General features: G+C 44.0%; 2 protein-coding genes across 2 annotated transcripts in view; one reads left to right on the forward strand and one right to left on the reverse strand.

Annotated features, from left to right (window-relative positions):
- Positions 1-1,509: 1,509 nt before the first annotated feature.
- On the forward strand, positions 1,510-10,166 carry LOC308469891 (uncharacterized protein). Its single transcript, XM_080992969.1, has 5 exons — positions 1,510-1,694; positions 2,519-2,589; positions 4,366-4,419; positions 8,622-8,675; positions 9,396-10,166. The coding sequence occupies exons 1-5, from the start codon at positions 1,619-1,621 to the stop codon at positions 9,819-9,821; spliced, it is 681 nt and encodes a 226-aa protein (XP_080849095.1). The 5' UTR covers positions 1,510-1,618; the 3' UTR covers positions 9,822-10,166.
- Positions 10,167-11,018: 852 nt separating this feature from the next.
- Positions 11,019-27,563, reverse strand: part of DYNC1H1 (dynein cytoplasmic 1 heavy chain 1) — a 57,808-nt gene continuing 41,263 nt past the window's right edge. Inside the window, exons 55-78 of the mRNA XM_081001267.1 lie at positions 27,069-27,281; positions 26,330-26,457; positions 25,440-25,593; positions 24,877-25,023; positions 24,632-24,782; positions 22,987-23,240; positions 22,719-22,853; positions 22,541-22,635; positions 21,084-21,258; positions 20,249-20,324; positions 19,637-19,797; positions 18,498-18,609; positions 18,349-18,409; positions 18,131-18,254; positions 17,368-17,481; positions 16,505-16,675; positions 15,911-16,128; positions 15,706-15,809; positions 15,038-15,249; positions 14,508-14,661; positions 13,689-13,831; positions 12,345-12,513; positions 11,580-11,707; positions 11,019-11,466 (exon numbers count right to left, since the gene is read on the reverse strand). Of these exons, the coding sequence (XP_080857393.1) occupies positions 11,338-11,466; positions 11,580-11,707; positions 12,345-12,513; positions 13,689-13,831; positions 14,508-14,661; positions 15,038-15,249; positions 15,706-15,809; positions 15,911-16,128; positions 16,505-16,675; positions 17,368-17,481; positions 18,131-18,254; positions 18,349-18,409; positions 18,498-18,609; positions 19,637-19,797; positions 20,249-20,324; positions 21,084-21,258; positions 22,541-22,635; positions 22,719-22,853; positions 22,987-23,240; positions 24,632-24,782; positions 24,877-25,023; positions 25,440-25,593; positions 26,330-26,457; positions 27,069-27,281 (3,528 nt within the window). The 3' untranslated portion in view covers positions 11,019-11,337. The remainder of the gene's footprint in view (positions 11,467-11,579; positions 11,708-12,344; positions 12,514-13,688; positions 13,832-14,507; positions 14,662-15,037; positions 15,250-15,705; positions 15,810-15,910; positions 16,129-16,504; positions 16,676-17,367; positions 17,482-18,130; positions 18,255-18,348; positions 18,410-18,497; positions 18,610-19,636; positions 19,798-20,248; positions 20,325-21,083; positions 21,259-22,540; positions 22,636-22,718; positions 22,854-22,986; positions 23,241-24,631; positions 24,783-24,876; positions 25,024-25,439; positions 25,594-26,329; positions 26,458-27,068; positions 27,282-27,563) is intronic.

The following is a 27,563-nucleotide window of genomic DNA, read 5'->3' on the forward strand; positions in this document are numbered from 1 at the left end:
TCAAAGGAGGCATTTTGTCCCCAGGGTGGCATGCAGGCGTCCAGAAGACAATGGGTCAACAACCCCCACACAACCTAGGAGAGGGTCACGTGCTCCAAACTGCAGTGGCAAGCAGCACCCCAAGCCTCTTCCTCCAGTTTCTCTCCCTACCACACCTAGGAGGATCAGCTTATCAACTTTCTCCTTCCCCGATTTCCACAGATTATTCTCAGCGGTTTTTATCTGATTCTCCCTGCCTGTTTTTCTTCCTTCTGCCAGTTCTTTGTTGTCATTTGAAGTCTTCCTCAGTTCTTTCATTCCCCTCTGTTCTCTGTTCCCCTCCAATGGTGCCATAGGTGTGTTTTGAGCTGACAAAACAATCAAAGCTAAAAAGTGGCCATGTGCAAAATTTGGCGACTGGAATGGTGATATGGCACCATGGTCAACCTGGCTTCAGTGTTGAAATATACTCGGAGTTGAGAGTGGATTTCATGCTCTTTATTCAGCTCATAGTGGTGAGGAGGAATGAAAGTTCCCCCAAAGTATCTGCTCTATATACATTATTTACACAATGGGCTGCACATGATTGGCTAATTCCGGAATTCTCCTGTAGGCCAATCAGGTTCTGGATTCACTTCCATCTGGAGCTGGATTGGGTGGCTTTTGCAGACCAATCATACTGCTGCATTGTTCTAGGACCAATCAGACTGCTGCATTTTGGATCCTATTGTTCTAGGACCAATCAGACTTCTGCATTTTGGATCCTATTCAACTCAGTACATAACAAATGTCTTTCAAGGGCTCTTGCTTATTTGGTGAGGCGGACTTGAAAGCCTTTTTTGCGTCACAAAGGGCAAGAAACAAGTGATTCCTCCTTTCATAAGAGGGATGCTGAAGAGCAACAGGGCTTAGTGAGCTGGGAAGAGTCTATGGCAGAGAGAAGTCTAGAATCAGAGGCAGAAGTTGAAGCAGCGGGGGGGGGGGGGGGAGGCAAGATAAGTCAAGAGGCAAAGATAAGTCAGGCTGGTGAAGAGCAATGGGTGTCTCCCTTCCTGTTGCAAAAAGCTCCCCTCCCTGGTTGTTTCCCAGAACCAGAAGAGGCATGAAAAGGGTGGAGGAGATGATGCACACACACAGTCTCCAATTGCTTGGAAGAAACCCTGGAGAGCTGGGGAACCTCAGTCTCAACAACTGCATTATGGGGGCAAGACCTATTAAGGAGGAGATGCCATGCTCATTAGGCCTGACAAATGGTGTTTTTGCTGATAAAGAGTTAACTCCACTTGCACAGTGTGATTTACCGCTGGCTTGCTCCTGACACGAGCCGTCCCACCTATATCACCAAATTGTTTTAAGAAATCCAAAATGGCAGAGAAAAACGCTTAGTTTTTAAATATTATTTTTCCAACTCAGAACTGAAATAAAAGCTAGACCCCACCTTTCTCCAAGCCCACTTTCCCCCTTTTCTTCCCTGATCTTTTTTTTTTTTTTGCCTTTAACTACAAATCCCAACATGCAGTTCAGCTACCACAATGCAACACCACTCCTACCTATAGAAATTTGGAGGTCAGGTGCAAGTAGTTAAGGTTATAATTATGGGTGGTGACTGGTGAGACCACAGAAGGCTGCTGGAGACAGGATGACATCTGTGGAAGAAAAGAAGCGGAAGAGGAGGAAGAGGAGAAAAATATACCAAAGTGGGAATTTTATGGCAGGTACGGGGATGGAGGGAACTGGTATCAATACCTGTTCTGATTTTGCAAGTGTCCTAATTCACTTGAGCTAAACGTTAGTCCCCATAAGGTCAACAGCTTGTTGCAAGTAACGTGTAGCTATTTGGGTTATAAAGCTGTAATCCTTTGCACTTGGAGTATCTCATATGGAATTTGATGGGCATAGGCCTAGGATCAGACAGTAACTATGTTTTCCCTTCTTCTCAGCAGTGCTAAACAGATGGAGAAAGAATCCTTTTAATAAAAAAAAAGCTCATGGTAACTTTTTGGGGTGCAGTCTTTTGATAGCATTGCCAGTTTGTATAGAACTGAATGGAAAAGCATGCATTTTGGAAAGCCAGCCTCACATGGCATATTGGTACAACAAATAAGACAGAACTCAAATTTTGCTCTCTGTGCTGCTCCAAAGTAAAAAAAATAAAAATAAAAATAGTTTGTGTGAATTTTACCTTCTGTGTGTTCAGTTCAGCCTCTGTGTCAAAGAGCAGTGATCCTTAAATCTGTTTTCTTTTTAAAAACTTGATGGCCCTTTACCATTAAGGTCCCAGGGTCAGTTACAACAATAAACTATAGAGTTCTAAAACAAATATATCAGGACCATAAAGCAAGAAACATGTAAAAACAGATCCACTTATAGAAACAGCTGAAAATGTTTCTAAGACAAACCTTTCAGGCGATGTTCCATACCACATTTGCTTAAATTCGTGTCAGTAGATTGAGAAAAAGAAGGGAGGCCAAACACAGCCGCTCACTGGTTTAAGAGCTGATTTCCCCCCCTAACCAAACACTTTCCCCTTCTTCTGTAGTAGATTCATGTGATCGTCTGAATCCAGGGGGGAAACCTGATGATATAGAGCGATTAGCTCAGAAGTACATGGTAAGATTTTCACTCTAAAATGCTGATTTGGAAACACAAAACTTTGCAAGGAGTGGCCTCACCTGGCCTAGGGATGGCTTTGATTGCACTGGGGAACCCTGCTGAGCCTTGTGACTGGGATGAAGCAGCTTAATTTGAGCCACCTGTGAACTGTGAGGTGGGAACGGCTGCAGGTGACGAGCCAAGACCCCAAGAGCTGCTTGAGGTAACATGAAATCCTCTCACCAGGCCTAGATCTGATGTTATACATCCCTCTTACTCCTTGCCAAAGTTTAAAAATCTGCTGTTGCCTGTGCATGATCCATTTATTTATTTCTACACCAGTTTTCCACCTTCCTCCAAGGAGCTCCAAGCGACTTATATGGTTCTGACCCCCCACTTCCCATTTTATCCCCCTGAGGTGGGTTGGGCTGAGAGACAGTGGCCTGGCCCAGGGGGGTCACCCAGCGAGTCTCATGGCCAAGCTGGGATTTGAACCCTTGTCTCGCAAATCCTAGCCTGTGCACACATTACTGGTTTAAAATGCAAACTCTTTCTCAGTTTGGATTGAAGGTGGTTTGGGGGAAAACACATCAAAACACGGTATTCCATTTTTTAAAATGACAAGATGGGTGTAGGATATGGATTGCATACACCTCTCCACAAAACAGCAGCAGGCAGGGCCTGGATGTAAACAGGAGGGTGTACAAACATAGGCTGTGTTCAGACGTGAGGATTATTGCGTTAGTTTTCCTAGTCATAGTCCCAATTTATTACATTCCTTTTACACCGCATTGCCTGTCGCATTATGGAATGCAGGCTTTTCGTTTGAAATACCGCCATGTTGCGCTAAAATTCATTCGTGCCAGTGTCTGTGGGGTGGCACTTTGATGGCCATTGCTGGCACACACATGCTTCTTTCCACCCATGAAAATGGCGGGAAGGAGCGACTTGCCTGCGGGAAGTCTATGAGCTGACAGGAGCATAACTGCACTTGGCCCACCTGTGATTCCCAGCTGCTGGTAGCCATCATAGTAGGTCTGCAACTCATCTGAAATCTGGGAGAGCCACTGCCAATCTGTGTGGGCAGAACTGAGTTAGATGGGCTGATGGTATAAGGCAGCTTCCTTGTGTTTCTTAAATTTTCCTGAAGAATAATTGCATCATCTTCTTTGGCGACCACTTGTAGGCCGAGTAAGATTGTGTTCCATGAACACAGTCTTAACAGTGAGTCTAAGTGACACTGGAGGCCAATTTGGGATCCACACATCCTTCCACAGTGGGGACATTGGCTTCCGGGCGGGAGTTGATCATGGTGAGGGTTTGCCAAGCCTGCCTTCCTCTTAGCACATTTCTTCCTTTCATCCTGAGTTTGAGTGTCTTCAAAGCCCATGACACCTTTGGTAAAGGCTGTTCTACACCTGGAACACTTGCAAGCCAGTTTCCCCCCAGTTATCAGTGCTTATACTACATTTTTTAAAAAGATTTGTCTTTGAGAGCATCTTTAAACCTCTTTTGTTGTCCACCAGTATTTCGGTATTGCATCATGCATGGGTAGGAACTGTGCAACAAGGGTGACTCCATATTGCCCCAAATGGCAAACTACTCTGCCTGTTTGTTTATATCTGGGCAAAGTGAATAGTTTTCAGGTGTTGAATGCGAAACTTGAGGAAGACTGTTTAGTGTGCTTGGCAGTGGGAGGTTTTTTGGAAGCTAAGGTTGCGGGCAGCAGGACTGAGGTGTTTTAAGAATATTAAATGAAATCCCCTTGTATTCACCAGCTGTTGTCTTTCACAGCAAAAGTGTACTGTTGAGTACAGCAGTGAATCTGGATCAGATACCGACATGGAGGTAATATATAGATACAAAGTTTTTATCTATCCAAAAGCTATACTGTGGTACCTCGGGTTACATACGCTTCAGATTACAGACTCAGCTAACCCAGAAATATTACCTCGGGTTAAGAACTTTACCTCAGGATGAGAACAGAAATCGTGCTCTGATGGCACGGTAGCAGCAGGAGGCCCCATTAGCTAAAGTGGTGCTTCAGGTTAAGAACGGTTTCAGGTTAAGAACGGACCTCCAGAACGAATAAAGTACTTAACCCGAGGTACCACTGTATAAGTTTAATTGCAACACAATCCCAACCATTTTTAGTCAGATTTAAGTCCTATTGAATTAAATTTACTCCCAAGTAAGGCTTTCCCTTTGGAAGCCTTGTGTGGTGATGAAGTTGTTCCAGTAAATTTAGTGTGTGTGTGTGTGTGTGTGTGTGTGTGTATCACCCTATGATATATATATATTTAATAGAAGTTGCTCAACACTTTTAAAACTTAAAGATGTAGCATGTTGTTAGGAGAAGAGCACCCTGTAGGGTTGTGGGCATTCAACAAAGCCCAACTTGCAGTGAATGCATTGAAATTAATGGGTGTGTTAACCATGTCCATTCATTTCAATGGGTCTACTCTCAATAGGACTAGTGCTTCAAAGAAGGTAGATAGTGAACATGCAGGCACGCAAAGACATAGACCAGGGGTCGGCAACCTAAGGCCCATGGGCCACAAGCGGCCCACGGGGGTCATTTAACCGGCCCACGAGCCGCCCCCAAACTGAGCCACCCTCTCGGTGAGTCCCTGTGCGCTGAGCTAAACCGGCACAGCGCCTTGCTTCCGCAGCGCTGAAAATCGCGTCTGCGCAGATGCAGATGCCAAAAATTGTGGGCGTGGGAGCTCATGATCCAGCCCATGGAGGGATCTCCACTGGAGTGAACCGGCCCAGGCGAGGTAAACCTTGTTGACCCCCTGACATATAGACATACACAGTTCGGGTTGTCGAGTCCAAACTTTGGCTCCTGAGACTCAGATTTTCTGCAGTCAAATGCTCAGGGCAGCAAGTTTAAATCTCATGTTCATCTATAAGACCACTTCCTTCCTTTGAATTTTGGGTCTAGGAGTTTCGCAGTAGTATTTTAAAATGTGATATTAAAAAAATACCCTAAAAGAGAGAACATTCCCTCCCGCCCCCAAAAATGAAAATTTGTAGCATTCTCCCCACCCTGCAGCCAAAACCCCAAAGAACCCAGTTATTTCCACCTGCAGAATGTTTGGTTCCACCCCCATTAAACTGGTCCACATCCCTTGCTTTTTGCACCAGTTTTCTCTCTCTTAAGAGTTGGCAACCCTATGGCATCATGAGGTACCATTTTGTGGTGTTAGCGGAAAAATCCGAGGGCTCCCTTGGACAAAAAGTAAAGACACCAACTAGGATAACTTGGAGCAAAACAGCAGCCTGTAGGCTTGGCCTTTATTGAACTGTTGCAACAGGGTGTTCCCCTCACTTGCAGGAGAGAGAAAAGACACAGAAAAATGGTGTGCAAGACCTTATAAAAACTTTTGAAATTCCCATCCTGTAGGTCAAGCCCACCCCCAGAAACATCATGCATACATTACAGAAAGGAGGGGTTGAGGGAGGAGTTGTGGTGGCAACCTGAGTGTCCTGTCACCTGGCTGGTTCCCTTCTCCCCCTCCCCATGAGTCATTTTCAGAAGACAAAAGGTAGTCGCAGTTTCCTGCCCCCTGAGGGAAGATCTGATCATTGTCCTTTGTTTCAGTCCATGCTGAATCCACTCCCATATGGAAGTTCTTTGTGATCTTGATTGTCTTCTGTCTAGGACCATCAGGGTTGGCATAGCAACTGGGCAGGGCACCTGTGGATGTGCTGGGATGTTCAAGGGATTATGGCTGGCCTGTATCAAACCTTCCCCATTTTGTAGTCCTTCCTTCATGGAGTAAAATAAAAGTGGAACAGTGCAAATCCGATGTATGGTTGATTTTCTATGAATTTATAACAGAAGCGTAGCGTATGTAGTGTGTGAGTGTTGAGTGTGTGTGAAGTTTGTACAAACTGAATGATGGGGGGGGGGGGGTTCCCGCCCAACCCTCTGAGCGTCCAGCTTTGCTGTGCCAGAGACCTGGCACCGATACTATTAGTATGATTACTCATTAGTTGCTTTTCTAAAAAAAAAAAAAGTGACCCAAAGCGACTTATAAATGCTTAGCAACTTCTTTCATCTCAACGTTGTATGAGGGCTCCTCTTGGTCACGCGGATGAATTCTGATGCATTTATTTGCACCTTGTACAAGCAAGCAATTGAGAAATAAGCTCCAGGTCACAGAATTCTTCTGCCGAGTCTTTGCTCTGCTGATTGAGCTGAATTAGGAATTCATCCCGCCCCCTGGTGATAACATGGAAGCAGATTAAGCACTTTGCCTGCTCCAGTGTCTGCTTATTCCCTGGTACAGATTGCTCCTAACTATCTCCCCAAACACCTTATGGAAAGCAATTGATAAGTGATTATCTTAAAAGGGCAGTATAATGGGTTTCCACGAGGCTGTTAAATTACATTTTGCCTTTGGGCTCCAGAAAGCGAAGCTTTTACCCAAGCGTTTTGTATCTCTGGGTTGCTGCGCGGTGCATTTGGTTGTGTACTTAGATTGGCTAGCACTTATCTTCAAGGTTGCCGCTGGCCAATACACGTACAGTATAGCAGAAAAGCAAATACAGTACTAAGCAGCAAAGGTCTCCCTTGAAAGCAGAGCACAGTCCAGGGGTCAGCAAACTTTTTCAGCAGGGGGCCGGTCCACTGTCCCTCAGACCTTGTGGTGGGCCCGACTCTATTTTTTGGGGGGAAATTAACGAATCCCTATGCCCCACAAATAACCCAGAGATGCATTTTAAATAAAAGCACACATTCTACTCATGTAAAAACACGCTGATTCCCGGACTGTCCGCAGGCCGGCTTTAGAAGACGATTGGGCCGAATCCGGCCCCTGGGCCTTAGTTTGCCTACCCATGGAATTGGAGACAAGAGCCTGAATCCAGCTCCGGCTGCTACAGTTTGTGGGTCTTTTATGGCGTCTGCTTGTTGCATTGGGCTGCTTGTTGGACATAGCCTGCCCTGCACTGAATTTGAATGCAATAAGGGATTTTGTTCTTTCAGCTAGCAATGCCATTGTAGTAGAGTATTTTAATGAATTGTTGGCTATGAAACATCTCATAATGATATGCAGCATCAACTTTGTATCGGATGCAGATACAGGTGGAATCTAGACACATTAAAAAATGCTGTGAAAATGCTTTAAAAAAAGTTTTAAAATATATATTGAATTTGCAGTTGGCTCATCATCTAGTGTCACTTTGGATAATGCACTTAAAACATATTTGCAGCTGTATAGTTGAGCACAGACAGGGATACAAATCTGCACTTTAAAGGGCTTGTTGGAAAAAGGAGGTATTCAGAGTACCTTATCAAGAGGTCAAAATCACTAGCTAAAGAATGTGAAAGTAGAGAATGTGTACCTTAAAGGTAAAGGGACCCTTGACCATTAGGTCCAGTCGTGGCCGACTCTGGGGTTGCGGTGCTCATCTTGCTTTATTGGCCAAGGGAGCCGGCGTACAGCTTCCGGGTCATGCGGCCAGCATGACTAAGCCGCTTCTGGCGAACCAGAGCAGCGCACGGAAACGCCGTTTACCTTCCCGCCGGAGCGGTACCTATTTATCTACTTGCACTTTGACGTGCTTTCGAACTGCTAGGTTGGCAGGAGCAGGGACTGAGCAACGGGAGCTCACCCCGTCACGGGGATTCGAACCGCCGACCTTCTGATCAGCAAGTCCTAGGCTCTGTGGTTTAACCCACAGCGCCACCCGCGTCCCATATGTGTACCTTAATGCCCTTGCATCTGCACTAGAGATAAGGCGCACTTGTGCCCCATGCCTAGATTTACCCCCATTCTAGATGGCAAGGGGAAGTGCTGAAGAATGGCAACTCTTGCATCTTACAGAAACATTTTGAAAACACACTCCCAAATTGTAAAACAGGGGCAATTATTTTGCTAGAGGCAGCTAGCTAAAACTCCAAACTGTTCCTGGTATATAGGGACAGTTGGGAGCACATGCACACAGTGAATCTGCATAGTGTGAATGTGCTAAACTTTGAGCAGTCAGGCTTTAACCACGTGCTATATACACATCAGAAAGTGTCTTATCCAAAACAGGTGCCGCCCAAGAGTGCGCTTTTGGCAGGATCCCGGGAGAGAACAAAACTTCAAGTAAGTTTTTGATATCTATTCTCTGCCCTCCAATGGAATTTTGCTTTGCCAGCTTTGGCACTACTCCACTTTTATGAACACATCTGCAGAATGTGCTTTCAAACAAAAATGCATTCAACAGGTGCCCGTATTATATTGTATTATTAAAGTGGGATACTTTCTTGCTTCCACTGTTAGGCTTAGATCAGGGTGGAATTTTTCCGAAGTTATCTGAGGTTGACTATTTAGTAGTAGTTCGTTGTCTGATTAATGCAACAGTTCTTTAAATCATTTACACGCAATGCTAAGCCACTAAGTGTGAATGTTTTAACCAGTTTGTTTAAAAAACCATGAGTTATCTCACAGGCTAGCAAATGAGCCACAGCTTAGTTTTCCAAAGCTTGGTTTCAGCTGCCCTTGCCCCGTGACTCTGTAGCATTGGGTAGGGTGGCCAAACAAAACATAGTTAAACAAGACTGAGCACAAAAGTCCTTGCATTGGCAGAGCTTTTTAGTTGGATATTGGTGCCACATATTGGGTTGTTTTAAGAAAACATCGTTAGCATTCTGAGCTGGTTTCAGAAGTTGAAACAAACCACCTTAGCTTGGGCTAAACAAACCACAGCTTAAGTGTTATGTGCAAATCCTGTCTAGTTTCAGGGACTCTTTCCCAAAAGTTGGCTGCTGAGAAGGAACTTTCTCTCTTGTTAAGTGAAGTCTTTTGCTGTGTCTGTTGCTTTAGTTCGTGGATCCTTATGATGCTGATGATGAAGGCAACTCCAACAGTAGTTTGGGCTCCCTTGAGTTGAGTAGGGTGATCTTTCTGAAGCATCTGAGCACAGAAGACAGTGTTCTTTCAGAAGGCCCAGAACCCCTCTCTGCCTTCGCACCCATGGAAATCCCTCTAATTGTAACTCGTGAGGATGAACCTCAACTGAATGAAGCAGCTGAAGTATTGCAGATGTCCACAGAACCTTCCTGGTTTCCTGGGCCAGGTCATTCAAAGCATGCTGTTCTCTCTAAAAAATCACCTTGTGATTTTGTGCTACACCCGATGTTGGCCGATTGTGATAATCTGCGTGAAATTCTTAAGGTCAAGAGGAAGCAAGGGAGGGCTGTCCTAGACAGTGCTGGAGAAACACCAAGGAAAAAATTGCGGATGACTTGAGTTCGTATAGCTTAACTGCAATCTACCTATGTCTGTGGGTGAAAACAATGCCTGTTGTTAAAATAAATTAGGTGGAGCTCACAAGTGTGCAAGTCTTTTTAACATTTAAGCACTTCATTGTTCTTGCAAGGCCACATTACACAAAAAAGGTAATCGCAAAAGTTTTGGAAAGTTAGGAACACGTAGCACTAAAAAGGAAGTTCATACTAGAAGATGATTTCTGTCCATCAGTGAGGAAGCAGCGTTTGTGAGAAAATTTTTATACTGTTTCTCCACGCTAAATAGTCTGCACAATAATAGTGTTATGAACTGCTGGTTTTTGGGATGTCAAGGGCAAACATGGCATGATTCACACTATACGCTGGTCATTATTTGAAGACCAAATGCTGGACTAGACAGCCTTGTTACATCAAACTAACCATCTATGTCCTAATCCCCAACTGACTGCCTTGCTACTCCTGGCTTTGCTAGTGTCAGTCGCCTGGTAATAAAGGCAGTTTGGAAGATACCAAATCGCAGAGAATTTACCAAGAACAATTGTTATCCCTTTAGTGTGGAAATCTCACTAACACCATGCATTTCTTGCACCCCACTGATATAGCAGTATTCACCAGCCCTTGTGCCAGAAGCAGCTGATGCCCCCTTTTCCCACTTAACTGAGCTTTCTTCACCTTGCTAACTTGATGTGTGCAATAGGCCATAGTGTTGTTTTAAATTATTTAAGTGCAATCTTATTATTGCGAGCCTCCCTGAAGGTGGCTCACAGATTTTAGATAACGAAATAAATAGCTCTAGAAAAGTGGCCCCCAATCTGTTGCCCTCCAGTTGTTTAGGACTACAACAATTCCCAACCATTGGTCATGCTTACTGGGGTTGATGGGAATCCAACAAGAGTTGGAAGGCAAGCTTGTTCTAGAGCCTGTTTTGAAATACTTACTGTAAAAGCTGAATTGAAGGAATAAATTTATTCCAAGCTATCAGGTTGCCAAATGGCAGACCACATTCTACAGATGGACTATATAACTCAAGCTAGCACCTCAATGTGGACTCTCTTCTGCTATAGAGGCTATTTCAAGATAGGATTGCAGTACACTTACTTTTTGATTTTAGCTTTGTGTATATAGGCCTCTCTCTTTTGTTGGTTTATTCTCATGACAAGTGAATAAGGCACTGAAAAACCCCCCACAAAACAAGAAATCGTGCTGTAAAGTTTTATTTAAGCATCTGACATTAGTACACCAATCTATAACAATCCAAAAACAACAAATCCTTCTGACAGTCTTTCCAGGTACTTTTCAAACATAAATCTTTCTTAGCCACCTCTATACAGCCATCTGAAAACTTAACTATGCCTTGCAGTCCAACAGTCAACATCTAAGCACGTTTCAGATACACCTCTCTTACTCTCCTCTACATAACCATTTGACAACATAACTATGCTTTGCAGTGTTAAAACAGCCTTCTAGAACTAGATTTGAGATGCAAAAATGCTTGAATGCTGGTTACAGCTTCCTTTTTACTCAGTACACAGGACAGCCACGCCACGTTCATAGAAGCTACGAGGGTCTTCCTTGGTAGCAATTTCAAAGTCAACCGTGAAGATCAGATCAGCACGAGTGAAGTTCAGATAAACAGGTAATGTCACCTGCAAAACAAACAGGTTCAGTACAAGGTGAAGAGGAGGAAGTAAATCACGAGGAGAGCATAAACAGCATGTACGACTGAAAAGCACGAGACTCAACAGATCACATTACTTACCACATTAGACTTTTTATCAGCATTTGTCTGTTTGATCCAGCGAAGCTGAGTTATGGGCAAGACCGTTGAAATAGCATTGGAAAGCGACAGCTTGTTGTTATTGCATGTGGCTCCCTGAAGCTTCAGGCCTATTGAGTTAAAAAGAGAGGGATGTTTAAATGTCAGTCGTGAAGTATATTTAAGTCTGTTATTTTGTGGATTCACCATTTCATATAAAGTCTCCTTAGAAGTGAAGCACATAGAATTGTAGAGTTGGAAGGGACCCCGAGAGTCATCTCAACTAAAGTAACTATGGCAGATGGCCACCCTATCTCTGCTTTAAAAACCTCCAATGATTATGTGTTCACTTCAGGATGCCTGGATTTCATACTTGCATGGCAGCTAGATGCAGTCTTGGAAATTTGTCTGATCTTGGCACGGACAGAATGCAATGTCGCCTAACTGCATACATGAAGTCAAAGGAATCTGCAGATACCTGGAATCTTTGCCACAGCTACTGTGCCACACACCTGTCTCCATTAAAGACCCCTGAAGAGGTGCAAGATGCAGATGTGCCACCCATACCCCCAAAATCTTAATGGAACACCACTTCAGCACAACTGAATTCATGTGCAATCTAACCTCATGGTATTTTGCACACAAAATTACTTTGCCACTGTATACTCTGTATGTTGTGTTAACTTTTACACCCATTAAGAAACTGGAACGTTTCAGCATGAAGAGTATTTCCTCAATGTCACCCTTGAGACGGTTGCTCCAACTAACCTGTTACTCCAAAACTGCAAGCATCCAACACTGCGTTCTGAGTTGTTGTAACGTTGACTTCTAGGCAGAGTTCTTCAAGAGACCAGCTGTTGGCTTGAGCCACGTACTGCCTTGTAGCTGTGATGTAGGCCTCAGGTACAAATAGGCCTCCCAGGCAGACATGGATGTTCTGTTAAGCAAATCCACAGCAGTTTGTTTGACACAACTTGATTCATTGGATCAGTACCAGAGGACTGCAGGTGAAGACCTGGTGAGCAGGGCTGGGCGATATTAGTGTTTCAACATCACGGTGTATCCCCAGCCAAACACCATGGTTTGGCGATATACCGCGATGTTGAAAAAACAAGATGCATTGGCCTCTGCCTGCGAGACACCAGGTGAAATTGCCCCTGTTCTCACCTCAAGAACTGAGGCGGTTTCAGGCTCGCAGGCTGGGACAATGCAGCTTGTTTGCTGAGGGGAGGTGAGGTTAGGTTTCTTCCTCTCCCCAGCTGAGACAGGCCCAGCGCTCTCAACATTCATGCACAGGACGTCGGGGCTCCTTTAACTGCTCGACTGAGGCAAGGGGCAGCTGCACACTCCTCAGTCGAGCAGATTAAAGATGCAGAGGGAGGAACAGACTGTATCAATGCCTCTCTGATACAGCTTGTTTCTCCCTCTCCGTCATATGAGGGCAGAGTGGGATGGCGGTTTCACTCAGTGATACTACCACTGGTGAAACTGCTGTCGCTCCTGAGTCCCTCTGCTAGCAGCGCCTGTTGGAGGAAGAAACTCTCGACTCCCAGGCCTGCTGGTGAGTCATACAGACTTATTCTTATCTCTCTTTGCCCAATCATTTTAGGTGCATACTCTGCCTTCCCTCTGACCCTAGAAGCTACTGGCCTCACCAGCCCCACAAAATCCCATGGATTTAAGCAGATCTGTGTGAGTGGAAATACAGACACCCACACTTCCTTAGCAGCGCACTAAAAATGAGGATATGCTATAGTCAACCCCTTCTCAAACAGCATATGAGAATATGCTATACAAGCGCGTATATATCACTGTTATGGTGAGATGAGATCCATATGGTGACAGCATTGTACATAACTAAAAAAGTGGTGCTTGGAAAACTATGGAAGAGACTTCATCAGTAGAGGGGTTACAGAACCAGGGCTTCACTGCTTCCCTAGCAATCAGCAGAGTGTATTTATTATCCTCTATCTTCTCCAAGGAACATGCTTTTCCACCCCTGATGTAGTCTTCATATTTCACATAAAAATCAGAGGAATTCAAACTCATCTCATGTGTTTTCTCACATTACTGGTACTGAATTCAACCACTACGAAACACTCTATTGCCTACCTTCAGTTCTTTTGCTCCACCTGCAGCAGCTGCCTGGGAGATGCTCTGTAGCTGCTTAATGCGCTCACTGAAGTCAGACACCCACTGGATGACCGTCATGCCAGCAGGCACAGTGTAGTGAGACCAGCTGCGAGGCAAGATGCCTAGAGAGAAAGTATAAAAACACTGTACTTTTTGTGAGCAAAAGTCTAGTCACAACTGGATGGTCTCACTCCTTCATTGATAGCCACTCTATAAGCCAAGGGTTGTCAACCTGGTCCCTACTGCCCCCTAGTGGGCGTTTTGGGATTCTAGGTGGGTGGTGGTGGATTCTACAGCACAAGCTGAATCCATCGAGCACTGGTGGGCGGTAAGGAAATTTTACCATCAAGAAAGATGCATTAGTGGCCGGTAGGTATAAAAAGGTTGACTACCCCTGATATAAGCAAACACTGAACACATTTTAAAAAAGCACACCAGATGGTAATTATGGCAATTAAATTACTTTATCATGGCATTTATGTTAACTTCTAAACACTCAACATTTACACTCAAAACTCTTGTGTGTAACATGTAAAGATACTATATTAAGCACCAGCGACTGCAGAATCTATGGATGGGATTCTGAAATGTGAAAAAAACAACCAACCACCAAGCTGGATTTATGATTTGGCAGCAGGTTTAGTTGAACGTAGGTACTTGGTTTAACCCCATCCCATAGGCACAACACCACAGCTAAGAAAGAGACCCCCTTAGACCTTCCATTTTCTTTCAATAGCAGCAGCATCTTAATTCGGGAAGCTGTGTGTGCATTTTAAACAATAGTTTAGAATAGCCCACCTTTCACTAGTTCATTAATAAGCGTCCGCAGATAGTTGGTCTGCTTCTTCTTCCCCTCGCACACTTGAACCACATCTGCAAGATCTTGACGAACGTCCTGAAGGAGTTTGGCTCCCATCTTCACTTCTCTTTCAAAGAATCTGAACAAAGGATCCTTGGTTTCCAAAGGAAGAGCAATGTGTTAGTAAGTGGAGAAAATCCTGGCAACTGAGTTGTGAGAGCAGGAATATCCCAGCACTATCCTTCCTAGAAGCACCATCAGTAACTTTACACATTTTGATTTTTGAAACCAAGACAATTTTGTCAATTAAGTATCACCATCATCTAAGACAGTATTAATATGATTTTGCAAACCTTCACCCTACATCAGGGCTGGGGAACCTGTGGCCTTCCAAATATGGTTGGACTCTACCTCTCATCAGCTCCAGCCAGTATGGCAAAGGCTAGGGATTATGGGAGTTGTGGTCCAGCAGAATCTGGCCAGAACAAGTTCCCCAGCTCTGCTGTACATACTAGGTTGCGTGTCCCACCTTGATATTTTCCACAGTACGTTTCAGGTGGTTCAGTGTCTGTGGGATGAGGTGGAGCCAGTTGGAAGCCGTGGTGTGCAGTGTTCGCATCCAAGCTGGCCGACCATCCGAGGTGGAGTCTGTCCGTGCCTTCTTCTCGGTCTCAGCATAGGCCAAGTCATCCTCATCCTCTAGCATTTGCATTTTCAGCATTTTACTGATCATGTCAATACCTGAAACGTACAGGGTATGAAATGCTTAACCAGTTTAAAAAGGTTAAAGATTAACATACGTGTGCTAGCTGTAAGCAGGCTAACTTTAATCCAAACTTGAGCTTTGAAAGCCCTGCATATAGTTTAGGAATTTGATCGTGTGCTATTAGTCGGTTCACAAATAACATTCAGCCACATATCCTCAAAGTGTGGTCTTGACAACTTCAGCTCATTAGATTGTGAGTAAAGTCTTGGCTTTCAGGATTCATCCCTGCTGCAACACTTCAACCTCCCTATCTGGCTAAATCTGGTTCACGAGATTCATGCTGCACTAAGCCTTTAATTTTTTAAAACCCAGCTAATTCCGTTGTAACAGATGCAACATTTGCAAGCTTCTTTAGAGAATCTTGTGTGGTTTAGCAAATATTGTTTAGATTCCGGTGAACAACGAACTACTGAAGTGAAGCATTTTTTTACCCTGGGTGGTGAGAAGAACCTTCTCGGCATTGTTTGGCAGCCCGAGCCAGGATGGTGTTTGCGTATCTGGCAGCAACTCAACCCACTGGACAAATTCTTCACGCCTGTCGAGACAAAACGGCAGGTAATGACCACGTGGTCCACAGCACTGAGGAGTTTGAACCAACCTGGCCCAGGCTTACTACTAAAGGCAGAACTTAAGTACCTGATTCCATCTGGCATCTGGATGTCTTTATGACCATCAACCTTGCAGGCCAATTTGAATTCACTGTCAAAACTTAAAGTGGTGAAGAGGCGCTCCAGGAAACTGTTCAATAAACGCTGGTCAAATTCGTTATCAATGCGTCCTCCGTAAATCGACTGAGCCATCAGGGTCTTCAGTGCAGACCAGGGGATCTTGTCAGGAGAGATATTCTGCCGGCCCTGGAGGGGTAGACAGTTTTGTTGTAATGGAGGTAGCTTTTGGATAGTAAAAGTCTAAAAAGCCAACATTACTACAAATTAAGAACCAGTGTGGTAGGCTGGTCAGCATGTTGGAAGACCCAGGTTTCAAAATCTCGGACTAGGGAGACCCAGGTTTCAAAATCTTGTTTAGCGTAGCCATTTGTTGATCTTGGACAAGTTATTCAGTATTTATCTTTACTTACCACGCATGCTGCCTTGAGCTCCTATTGAGGAAAGGCAGGATATGAATGCGCTTTGCCTACTTGTTACAAATTACTTGTCCTTCATGAAAGCAGTCCAGCCACGTTCCCTTTAAGACAGAGCGGTAAAGTGGAACGCCTGCAACTTCACTTGCCTTTGCCGTGTCATCCAGCCATGTATCCACTGTATCACATGCAGATCTTAGATCAGATTCACCAAACTCGTATTTTTTTGACCAGCCGAGAGGAGCATATCGGAGACGCTCTTGAATGATGGCATGGAACCAAGCAAGAAGGAAATAGAGACGAGCGCGTTCATTTGGTGACTAGGGAGGAGAGAGGGGGAAAAATGTTTCTTCTTCTTCTTACATTGCATTCAAGAGAAGAACTGCATGCTTGAGATTACGAGGAATAAACCCTTGTCCTTACTTTGTACATTTTTTTTAATCTTACGGAGTTACAGGAAAACCTCCTGGAGCAAGTTTGCCAAAGGAAACAGGCCAGTGCAGCCTTAGGACTGTGCTAGTGAACACAAGGTATTGCATTTGGACATCGAGTCAGAACAGATGGCCTGGTCGTTGTGGATATTACACGTTTAGGTTGCCTCAGAGAGACTGCCTGAATATTTGTCTGCTTTGTGCAGGCTAGAGGGGCTTACTAAAGCTCTGCACTGTCTTCTCCCATCCTTCCTCAGATGCTTTGCGCTCTACCCGAGTGTCAGCAGCAAGCAGAGGACCAGCACCATTCTCTCTGCAAGGTTGGCGTTAAGGAAACATAGCCTGGGAGGAGCTTCAACTTATTTCATTTAAATCAGTGAATGGTCAAAAGGCCAGGAGGATGATCTTTCCAATGCAAGAATTAATGAATAACTGACACTCCCTTTTAGGTGAGAATAGGTGGGCTCTAAACTAAACTCTGATGGATCCCCCCCACTAGAACTTTTGGGAACCACCATATGCTGTCCCACGAATGCGTTGGTTAACTATAGGATCTGTTTATAATCATCGAGACAGCTTACCTTGCACATTCTGGACACCGGAATGCTGCTGAAGGTTCTCAACATGTTGGCCTTTACCCCGGGGGGTGGTTCAAACACAAAGATTCTCCCAGCCCTCAGCAAGTTCACAGGCACCTAAAACACAGAATAAGCCCCACAATTATGCACTAAAAGAATACCCCCTCTTTCCCAGACCTCTGCAAAATGACTATGCCAGCTCAAATTCATGCTGAATCTTAAAAAGAGTCACGTTCTAGTGTCAAGAAGTATCTTCATGTTAATAATAATAATAATAATAATAATAATAATAAGGAACAGAAGTCACCCACCGGCAGTTGGTACAGAACGAATGCCAGAGCCTCATTCCAATAGCAACAGAAGAGAACGGAGGGGAGGGTAAAGAACATCTAGACATTTTTCATTTTGTATTTGCTTTTATCCCCATTTACTGAGGTAATGTATTGAAACACTCAAAAAACCACGTTGAAGTTTTATTTAAATAAAAGCATTGTAGTTTATTTAAATAAAACTTTTTTAGAAAAAAAATCTGCATAAAAGTTAATTTATTATTTTCTATTCATTGCCATTAAGTTGATTTTAGTGAGGAGAAGGTTAATGGATTTTTTAAAAGGCTGGACAGAGAACTCACAGGTGGGGGGGGGGGGAATACTATCTCTGTGTGTCTGTTTTAAGGCGGCACCCTTCTCCCAGAAACAACAGTGCAGAAAGAAAAGGCTTGCAAAGATCCAGGTCATGACTAGGATTTTGCTTCTGAGCTGCTTACTTTTGGATTTATCTCCATTGTAAGGAAGAGTCTGAAGCAGGCATGAGGCTGAAGAGAATGTAGCTTCTTTTCCAGCTGCATCAGCCATCCAGGCGCCAAGTGGACATTCTTTAGCATGACCCATCTAGAAGAAATGGTTTTTTAAAAAATGGATTAAGAAGTTCCAGTATACTTATTTGTACAATGCCAGAGTAAATGCCAGACAGAGCAGAGCCTACCTGCCAGACTTCACTGCTGTATTGATTGCCTTATCAGCTTGGTTAAATCCTTCAGCGGAACCTGCAAACACGAAGTTTACAATTTAGAGGCGGAGTTTAAAGCTACATTCCGCAGCATTTGGAGTGACAAGGATGCCCAAAGGTCTCACCGATAGCAATAGAGGTGATCTGTGTGTTTTGCTCGGCAGCAAGGTCTTCAACACGCCCACTGGCATCATAGCCGGGCACTGAGCACATCAGCACAGGTGTATTAGGCTTCACCTAAAATCCAAAAAGGGTGGGGCGGGGGAAAGGAAAAAGGTAAAGGAATTAGGGCAGTTATAGGACAAAGCAGGTTTGCTTTTTTTAACACCCACAGGAGCTGATCATTACTCTTCTCATGTTCCGGCAGCACAGGGAGGACTTGAGGGGAACAGTCGCATAAGTGCACGGGATTGTAACTGCACTCAGTAATAAAAGGAGGGATGGAATGCCTTGCACATTTCCAAACAGATCTCTCTTTCTCCCGCTGACTAATGGGCATTTAAGGTAGGTTCCAGATCTAGGTCGAGGTTCAATTCAAACCCCCGTTTTCCAATATAGGCTGAGATCCAAAGGTCTACTTGAGGTGTGCTGGGCGTCTTAGAAAGTGGGGCTTTGTTTGAGCAGCAAAACCTGAGCCGTATCACGCACTGCTTCTGAAAAGTCTGCAAAGTTTCAACAGTGTTTATGCTATGTGGCGCTGGGCACTGCTGTTTTAAGATTCAGAAGGCTGAACTCCCCACAGGCACGCAGAACTACAGTCAACCTTTTAGAAAAAGGCATGTTGTAATGCCACATAAAACCACTTTGCAAATTACAAGAGGAGGAAGCAGGGCTGCAAGAACTGCAGCCAACTGGGACACAGTGGCTGGCAGCCTGAGGAAACTCCATCTGCCTTGCTGCCTGCCCATAAAAACAAGTTTAGAGTAGGGTGATGTCAGCAGGTTCCACGAACCCTCTTTGTGAGTGAGAGGCCAGGAGGTATTTCAGAAGGAGAAGGAATTGACACTGGCCTATATTTATTAGTAATTTGTATTAATGTAATATTTGCATATGTAACGGTGCATTTTTCTAAAATCTGTGCTGTTTAAGCTGTCTGCTGTTGCTGCTTTAGCTTCCTGTACATCACAAAGATTTGTTTTTTATATTAAGCGGTACAGAAGTGGTCTAAACAAAACGGAGAAAGAGTGTTTAAGCAGCATGCCTGCGGAAGTTCCACCTGAGCTTCTGTGGAACGGAATGGGTGTGAATTAAAATGCCTACTTGCCTCTGTATCCACAATGTGTGCCAGGTCCAAGGGCTGCTCCATAATAGACATAAAGCTTTCTCCAAGGTTTGTGGAAACAAAATGATGTGCCATTGCCAGTAAGCGATCAGGACGGAAAGCCTGGATCAGGAGCAAGCGATGGACGGCCTGCCCAATGGTTGCTGAGCAGAAGAGAAGGGAAAAAAAAAAGGTGGGGTTTTTAAAAGTCATCAGGTAAAAGGCCTTGCAAAGGAGGACTGAGGGAGTATGCTTCTTCCAACACCAACGTTTCCCAGTAGGGGAATAGAGACAGTGACTGAACCCTAGAAGCACATAAGCTACCTTGGACATCCTCAGCACAAAGCACATGACAGCGGTCCTCAGTTTCTGACATGGATACGGCGTGCATACTTGCAGCCAATTCACATGGTATTTCAGTTGTAGGTGTTGCCAGGGGACAATTGCTACTTGCCACCACCAAAGGCAGACGAATGGCCAACTGCAATAGATGCCTTGCGCACGTAATACTGAAGCATCTTTCCCCAGAGCAGTGGAATAAATCTCCACACGCACCTGCTTTGCCTTTTCTCCAAATATACTTAAACTGATCCAGAAATGGAGTTCTCCACTTACTTGCAGGTTTGTCTTCTGTCCAAATATACGGCACAGTCTGCTCCGGTGAGCTGCTGTCCAGCCAAATGCAGAATTGCTGTGAATCAGGTGGAGATAAAGAACAGGAACTTTGTGTTAGACCAAAGACCACAATGAAGATGCTAAGAGTGTGTCTGTGTCTGTGTGTGGGGGTGGGATGGGAGACTGACATGGAGAAACAGCACCTATATCACTACTACATATTAAAGTTGATGTTGTACAATACATCGATCAGGCAGCTTTAGCTATCCAGTCCATGTACTGGAAGCGGTAAGTATGGAAGTGGAACACATTTGCCCTCCCCTCTACAAATTCTCAGCGCAAGGAACAAGTGCCACGTGTTAGTAAAGGTAAAGTGACCCCTGACCGTTAGGTCCAGTCGCGAATGACTCTGGGGTTGCGGCGCTCATCTCGCTTTACTGGCCGAGGGAGCCAGCGTACAGCTTCCGGTCATGTGGCCAGCATGACTAAGCCGCTTCTGGCGAACCAGAGCAGTGCACAGAAATGCTGTTTACCTTCCCGCCGGAGCGGTACCTATTTATCTACTTGCACTTCGACGTGCTTTCGAACTGCTAGGTTGGCAGGAGCTGGGACAGAACAACGGGAGCTCACCCCGTCGCGGGGATTCGAACCGCCAACCTTCCGATCGGCAAGCCCTAGGCTCTGCGGTTTAGACCACAGCACCACCCGCGTCCCTGCCACGTGTTAAGGGTCCCCAATAAAGATAATGTCAAGGCTTTGGTATCAGTAAGGCCCTCTCCCATCGCACCAGCAATTTAATTTCAGTTTGGAAGCTTTGTTTGATGACAGTACTCACATCATCAGCTTTGACTTTGGAAACCAGATCCTTAAAGGCAGGAAGGCAACTCAACCTCATCATGGCTTCCAGTTGCTCCACAGTCAGGCCACTGATCTTGGGGAGAGGTGTGCTGCTGAGTACTATTTCTTTCCCTCTCAAGAAATGCTGGAATTCCGCATCATAGGTAGGCTCCCTGCAATTGGCAACAAAGGAAGGGCACGTTAGAGAACAATTCACTATTTGTGCTCATGGACAAAAGCAGTAGTATTTTCAGCCCTTAAGAACGTGGGAGCAGATAAATAGTCAAAGTTGGGGGGAAATATGGGAGAGACACACTTTGAAAATGTTGTCTATAAGGATAAAAAGAAATTATTATAAATTAATTTGGAGATGGTATTTAACATCAGTCAGATTAAATCAAATAAACAAGGAATATTTGGTGTTATGTTGGAGGAGATGCCAGGAAACAGGGAATTATGTTCACATGTGGTGGGGGTGTAAATATGTACAATTTTTTTGGCAAAGGGTGTTTAAGGAGCTAACAAAAATCACTGGGTTGAAGCTGACTGAATGTCCAGAGGTAGCATTATTATCAATTTACGATGAGGTGGAAGGTATGCAGGCTATGAAGGACTTGCTCACAAATTTATTGACAGCTGCACGAGTTATTATAGCTGGAAAGTGAAAGGGGCAAGCAGAATATAAAACGGAAGAATGGTACAAAGAGGTGTGGGATATAGCTGTGAATGATAAATTGACATGTGCTATTAAGGTAAGATGGGGAATATGCAGAAGAAATGATTTGGAGGAGATATCGAAGGGTGTTTGTAGAATTTGTACTGTTAAAACAGAAAAGGGTCAAACCATCACAGGAGGTGTTGAAATTTTGGGAAGTTGGATAGTTACAGTGGAATGGTCTCAGGGTGGGGTGCACATTATTATTATTATTATTACTACTACTACTTTGTCAAAATAAAAAAATAATATATACAGAACGACATGGGAAAAGTTTACCTACAAGATCACCTTATCCCACATGGGCCCATGTGATCGCTATGATTGGCGGCCTCGGCACTACTAGAACTGCCACCTAATACTCATTCCACATTTGTAAGAACTCGATCATTTAATGCGGCGGCACCTGGACTTTGGAACTTCCTGACTGATATTTTCAGCACCTGCTAAAAACATTCCAGGCCTACCCAGAAAGTGGAGGCAATTTTAATCTGTTTTAGTATTTTAATTTTTGTATGTTTTAAAGTAGGGTTATGAATCTTTCTTGATTATATTGACTTACCTTTTTGTAAACTTCCTTTGCGGTTTATTAGGCTGTACTGCATTGATTTTACAAATGCCACCTTTGCAAAAAGGCAGGGTATGCCTTACTTTTAAAGAACTGCCATGACACACTGCCTACATTTGTAAGAGACTGAAGATTGGGCCACCTATTGAAGAAGGGAGAATTGTATGCTTACCCAATAGTGCCTTTCAGTTTTATTCTGGCCAACAGCATAGCAAAGGTTATGTGATCCTGATGCAGCATACCACGTGCGACTCTGTTGAAAGCAACCTATCAATGCAAAACAAGAAAGGTTAGTTTCATCTCCTACTGATAACCTGGAACTGTTTTAACTTGATATGGCTTTTCCGAACCTGGAAGAGATCCTTTGTGATGATGGAAAGACGCTGGGTATGGTCCGTTATCCCCTTCAGATTTGGGTTCTCGTACAAGACATTGTGATAGATATCCAGGAAAAACTGGAGGGAGTACTGGTACAAGAAGTGTATCTAAAGAGGGGAAAACAGAGTCACACAGCAGTAAAAACAAGCTGCTTCTGTACCTGTGGCATCTTATCATGTTGTGCAACAAACATGGCTAACAGGTAGAAGGCGGCAAGGCAAGCCAGTCGTGCTTTCGTACCTGTTTTAGCGACTCCATTGTGAAATAGATGCTGCTACAGGCAGTAGAAAGTGGGAGATACTGCTGAGACACAGTCTCCACCTCCTGCATGACAATATCGGTTTCTTCAACTTTCCTGGTGACCTCAGCCGCCTCTTTCTTGAGGTTCTCCAGTGTGGTAATGATGGTGTCGTCATCCAAGATCCGACCCTTCACTTCATTGAGGGCTTGGAGAAGCGACTTCTCTAACTGCCGCAGACGCAGCTGGAATTCACCTTTGGGTAGAGGAAAAAAGCCTTAAGGACAGTTCGAGCTATACACTGCGTGAATCCAAGATCTCTGCAACATTCCCCAGAAATTGCTTTCAGCCACAGAACATCATCAGTCCTTAATTTAATTAGGCTTCTTTAAGGGTGAACAGATTCCATCAGTTTCACTTCCACAGTTGTTATGAAAATGACAGGTCAGCAGAACTCCACCTGCACAATGGGGGTTTTCCTGGCTCTTTCCACTCACTACAGCTCCCTGTGCCTCTGCAAGTTGTTTTGAAGGTTGAGGAACCCCCTGGAATAGCATGAGGTGGGCCAGAGTGGAATGGGGAAGCCTGAAGAATTCAGCGGCCACCACTGGATCCAAGCCGATATCCCTTGGGTTCCAATCAATCGGATTTCAGAAGGCTGGTAACAGATTGCTCTCACAAGACTATTTAAAAATGTAAAGACCCTCACTCTTGGGCCTTTGAATGAAATTGAAGAGGTTGCAGAGTAACACCCACATTCCACAATTCTAGGTTTTTAAGATTATAAAAGCCACGTTTTTATTCAAATATTTGTACAATTACAAATAAACATTTAATATATGTCAGTGATGAGGCACTTCATTTTCTAATTCAACTCATTGGATGGACTCTAGAAACAAAAAACACTGTGGAAATGCTTTTTTAATAAAACGTTTTATATTGAATTTGCCATAAGCTCACACCATCTAGTGTCACATTTGTATACAATCATACCTCGGGTTGCGAATGCGATCCGTGCGAGAGGCACGTTTGCAAGCCACAGTGTTCGCAACCAGCCGTGCTGCGTCTGTGCACATGAGTGATGTGATTTGGTGCTTCTGTGAATGCGCCAAAATCCGGAAGTAGCCCGTTCCGGTACTTCCGGGTTCAGCGCAGTCCGCAACCCGAAAATGCGCAACCCACAGTGTTTGCAACCCGAGGTATGACTGTAATGCACTTAAAACATTCTGTTTGCAACTGTATAGCAGAGTCCTTTGTGTCATTGGCTTGAAAACATTAAAAATAAAGTAACAGAAATCTCCCTCAGCTTGAAAGATGCCGGAAAATGCACCCGTGAAAGAATGAGATTCTGACATTCTAGTGAACATACCCAGTGCTTTTTTTCTAAAAAAAAAGTTTAGGGGTACTCTCATTTTCCTACTCATATTGAAATATTGCCCCTCAATGAGGCCAAACTTAAGATTCACAAAATGTTTAGGGGTATGAGTACCCCTAGAAAAAAAGCACTGAACATACCTGTGTGCGCAGAACTAGACAATCTGGGTCAGAATGTAGCAGAGGGAGATTCTGCAAGTATCTCTAGTTTGTTTTAAGGCCCACCTACAGTAGTAAGTCCCGTCTGGGATCCGATTCCTGCCAATACTGTACCTTGAAGTTTGAGGAGATCCGAGCGCTTCTCATCCACATCTGGCCTTTCAGCTTTCAGTACTTCGTTCAGACACTGGCTCTGTAAGCTGCTGCGAGTTACTGTGAAGTTGACGAACGTCACGCGGGAGCAGAGATCTGGAGGAAACTCAACCTACCGAACAGAGCATAGTCACCTTTTACATAGAATCTCCTTTCCCTTCCACTCCCACCAACTGATGGTCAGATAAATCAAGTTTCTTGCTTACCGTTGGATCTCTGGTGGAGAGGAAAATGACAAATGATGGAGACAAATCAATATCCTGATCTCCCAGGGTAATAAGAACTCGGCCTCCAGTTCTACGGACTTCACGGTTCAGCACAGGGTTCAGCACAGGGTCATAGCTCTCCACATCCTGGGCAAGCATTCAGAAAGGGGAAATAATTTAAGTATTAAGAATTGTACTTCCCTTCAACTCTGGAGTTGGTTCTAAAAAGCAATCCAGATATAGGCTGAGACTCCAAAAGTTGCTTTTAGGCACACCCAAGAGTTTAAACCCATTGAGATTTTAATTAGAACCGCAAATTCCCATGCTGTATTACAAGCTGCCTTTTAAAGAGTCTCTCCCCAAGTTTCCAAAGCTGTTTCCCACACAGTGCTAAGTCCAAACCCCCTTGGGCTCATGGAACTAATGTTACAGTCCCTTGAATCTTGAATGTGCTTATCTTTCAGCTTTTCTGAAGCCCTTTTATTCAAGTTACACAATATTTGTTTCAACAACTCATTCGAAACTTGTGCTGGTTATAAAAAATATATATGCACAGAACTAACCTGGACAAGCAGAGGATTACCAAATCGCAAGGCACTCTCCAAATTCTTCCTGAAAGCATCATCCAGAAAGCTGGTACGAGTGATCTTACGGTCCTTATATTCATTCATGATGAACTCTGTAGCTTGCCCAGAGGGGTCAATAATCAGGGGATACCTAAAGAGGTAATTGGTGGAACGTTATTTAAAATTCAGAGAGCCCAGGAGGAAGAGATCTGTTCAACATATATTAATGGAAGAAGCATTTTCAATTTATGGATTCATGGAACAGATAAAAAGTTTACAATTAGCTATACTAGGGGTCCTTTTGAAAGCCCTTAGTTTGTATTTTGATATGCTGCACATACCAAATAGGGGCCTGGAATAATTTTTACTTCAGAAATTATGAGTGTTGCACGTAATGTATGTGTATATCATCCAGTCTTTACTATTGAAATAGTTGGGCTCAAAGTTGCATTATCTTTTTGAGCTTCTAAATTTCCATTCTGACTACCGAGTGCTCTGTTAGAGGGATCTGATCTAGCATGGCAATTCTTAGAACAGTGGTTTTGCCAGACGCCACTTGAAAGTTTCATTTTAAGACTATGCTAGATTTCTCCACAAAATTTTCCTAGCACATGCTGTCTGTGCCAGTGGCCATTCACAATATCCTCTGGCAAACAACTCTGTGCTCACAATGAGTTGAATGAGCACGTTTCACCTGTATTTTAACAAGGCTTCTTATCTAAATGCCGAGAGCCCAGGCAATTCCAAAACATTCACAATCACTAGAGAAAGCCTGGACAGAAATGATCAAATCAGAAGGGTTGAAATGGTACTTCCACTGGAAAGCTTTTCTGGCCTGAAGAAGCCATTGGTAAGCACAAAATTAATTAAAAGAAAAGCAACAATACCGGTTAAATCGCTTGAGCATGATGGCATTTTCTGTGCACAGGTCATCTGCAGGTAGGGAACTTGCTTGCCAGCGAAGGCGTTCATCTGCGTTGGACAGGTATTCGGTCCTAGCAATGTCTGTACGGAACTGCAGGGAAAGGACCATTGTGTTTCACAGCCAAGAACTGACAAACCTTTGTGACTAGGTGAAGCAATCAGTTGTCTTCCTGCTACTTATGGCTTGGGGCTCCCACAAACATTGGCATTCTCTTGGCTGCAGACCATATTCACTCAAAGTGGGGGCAGAGCTTGAAGTCAAAGGAGGTGATGGCAATAGTGTTGACGAATCGTAGAATTGTAGAGTTGGAAGGGACCCTGAGGATCATCTAGTCCAAATACCTGCAATGCAGGAATCTTTTGTCTAACCCGGGGCTTGAACCCACGACCCTGACAGTAAAAGTCTTATGCTCTACCAACTGAACTATCCCATCCTAAAATACCCATGTTGCATCACCCTTTATTATCGGCCACCTTATAAAATCATCAGACATCTGGGAACAAAATAAAATGGCCTGAAGGGACATGATGGTTCTGCAGAGCGTATCTGGTTTTGTAAGCTGCTCAGGTGGGAGACCACGTGTGAAACATGCAGAAGCTGTTCTGAGCTTCACGGAAGAGGAAGGTGTACCATAAAGTGAAATGCTCCAATTATTTCAAGTAAACAGCAGCTGTCTTTATGACCTATGAACAGTTTTTTACCTGAATATTTGCTTGTTGCAAGTGATGAGACCATGTTGTGAACAGGTTCTGACGCATCTGTTGGTCAAAGTAACCAGCGTAAGCGATGAAGGCTCCTGAGAGCAAGCAGTCTCCTGCAATGGTGGACATCTGGTTTTTGAAGGTTTCACTTGTTTTCTCCCATCTTTCACGCTCTGCAGACAAACTCTTCAAGAGAGCCGTACTGCGGTTTACCTGCAAGTAAAACCATTGCTTCAGTTAAACAAAAACTGGATTGAAGATTACTACCTGCCTTTGAAAACACGGAGAAATTTGTAATTGCACCAGATACAGGGCCAGGTTTTCAGCATCCTATTACGAAACACACATTTCAAATACCTAGGAGGCTGAAGAAAAGGGGAGCATAACCACAACTTTATTTTTTATTAGAAAATGCAGCTAGCATCAACAAAGAAGCATAGCAAAATTGTTTGCTTATCAAGTTTGGCTTAAAAGGCAGCCTTAAAACCTAGAATA

Source organism: Podarcis pityusensis (genome assembly GCF_964106645.2).
Source record: "Podarcis pityusensis genome assembly, chromosome: 1".
NCBI lineage: Eukaryota > Metazoa > Chordata > Lepidosauria > Squamata > Lacertidae > Podarcis > Podarcis pityusensis.

What these genes read in the sequence shown, in the direction of transcription:
- LOC308469891 (XM_080992969.1), top strand. Translation starts at nt 1,619, where the DNA reads ATGACATCTGTGGAAGAAAAGAAGCGGAAGAGGAGGAAGAGGAGAAAA. An exon ending in GATTAGCTCAGAAGTACATG is followed by an intron (nt 2,590 to 4,365) that starts GTAAGATTTTCA and finishes TGTCTTTCACAG; the next exon opens with CAAAAGTGTACTGTTGAGTA. An exon ending in GGGAGAGAACAAAACTTCAA is followed by an intron (nt 8,676 to 9,395) that starts GTAAGTTTTTGA and finishes CTGTTGCTTTAG; the next exon opens with TTCGTGGATCCTTATGATGC.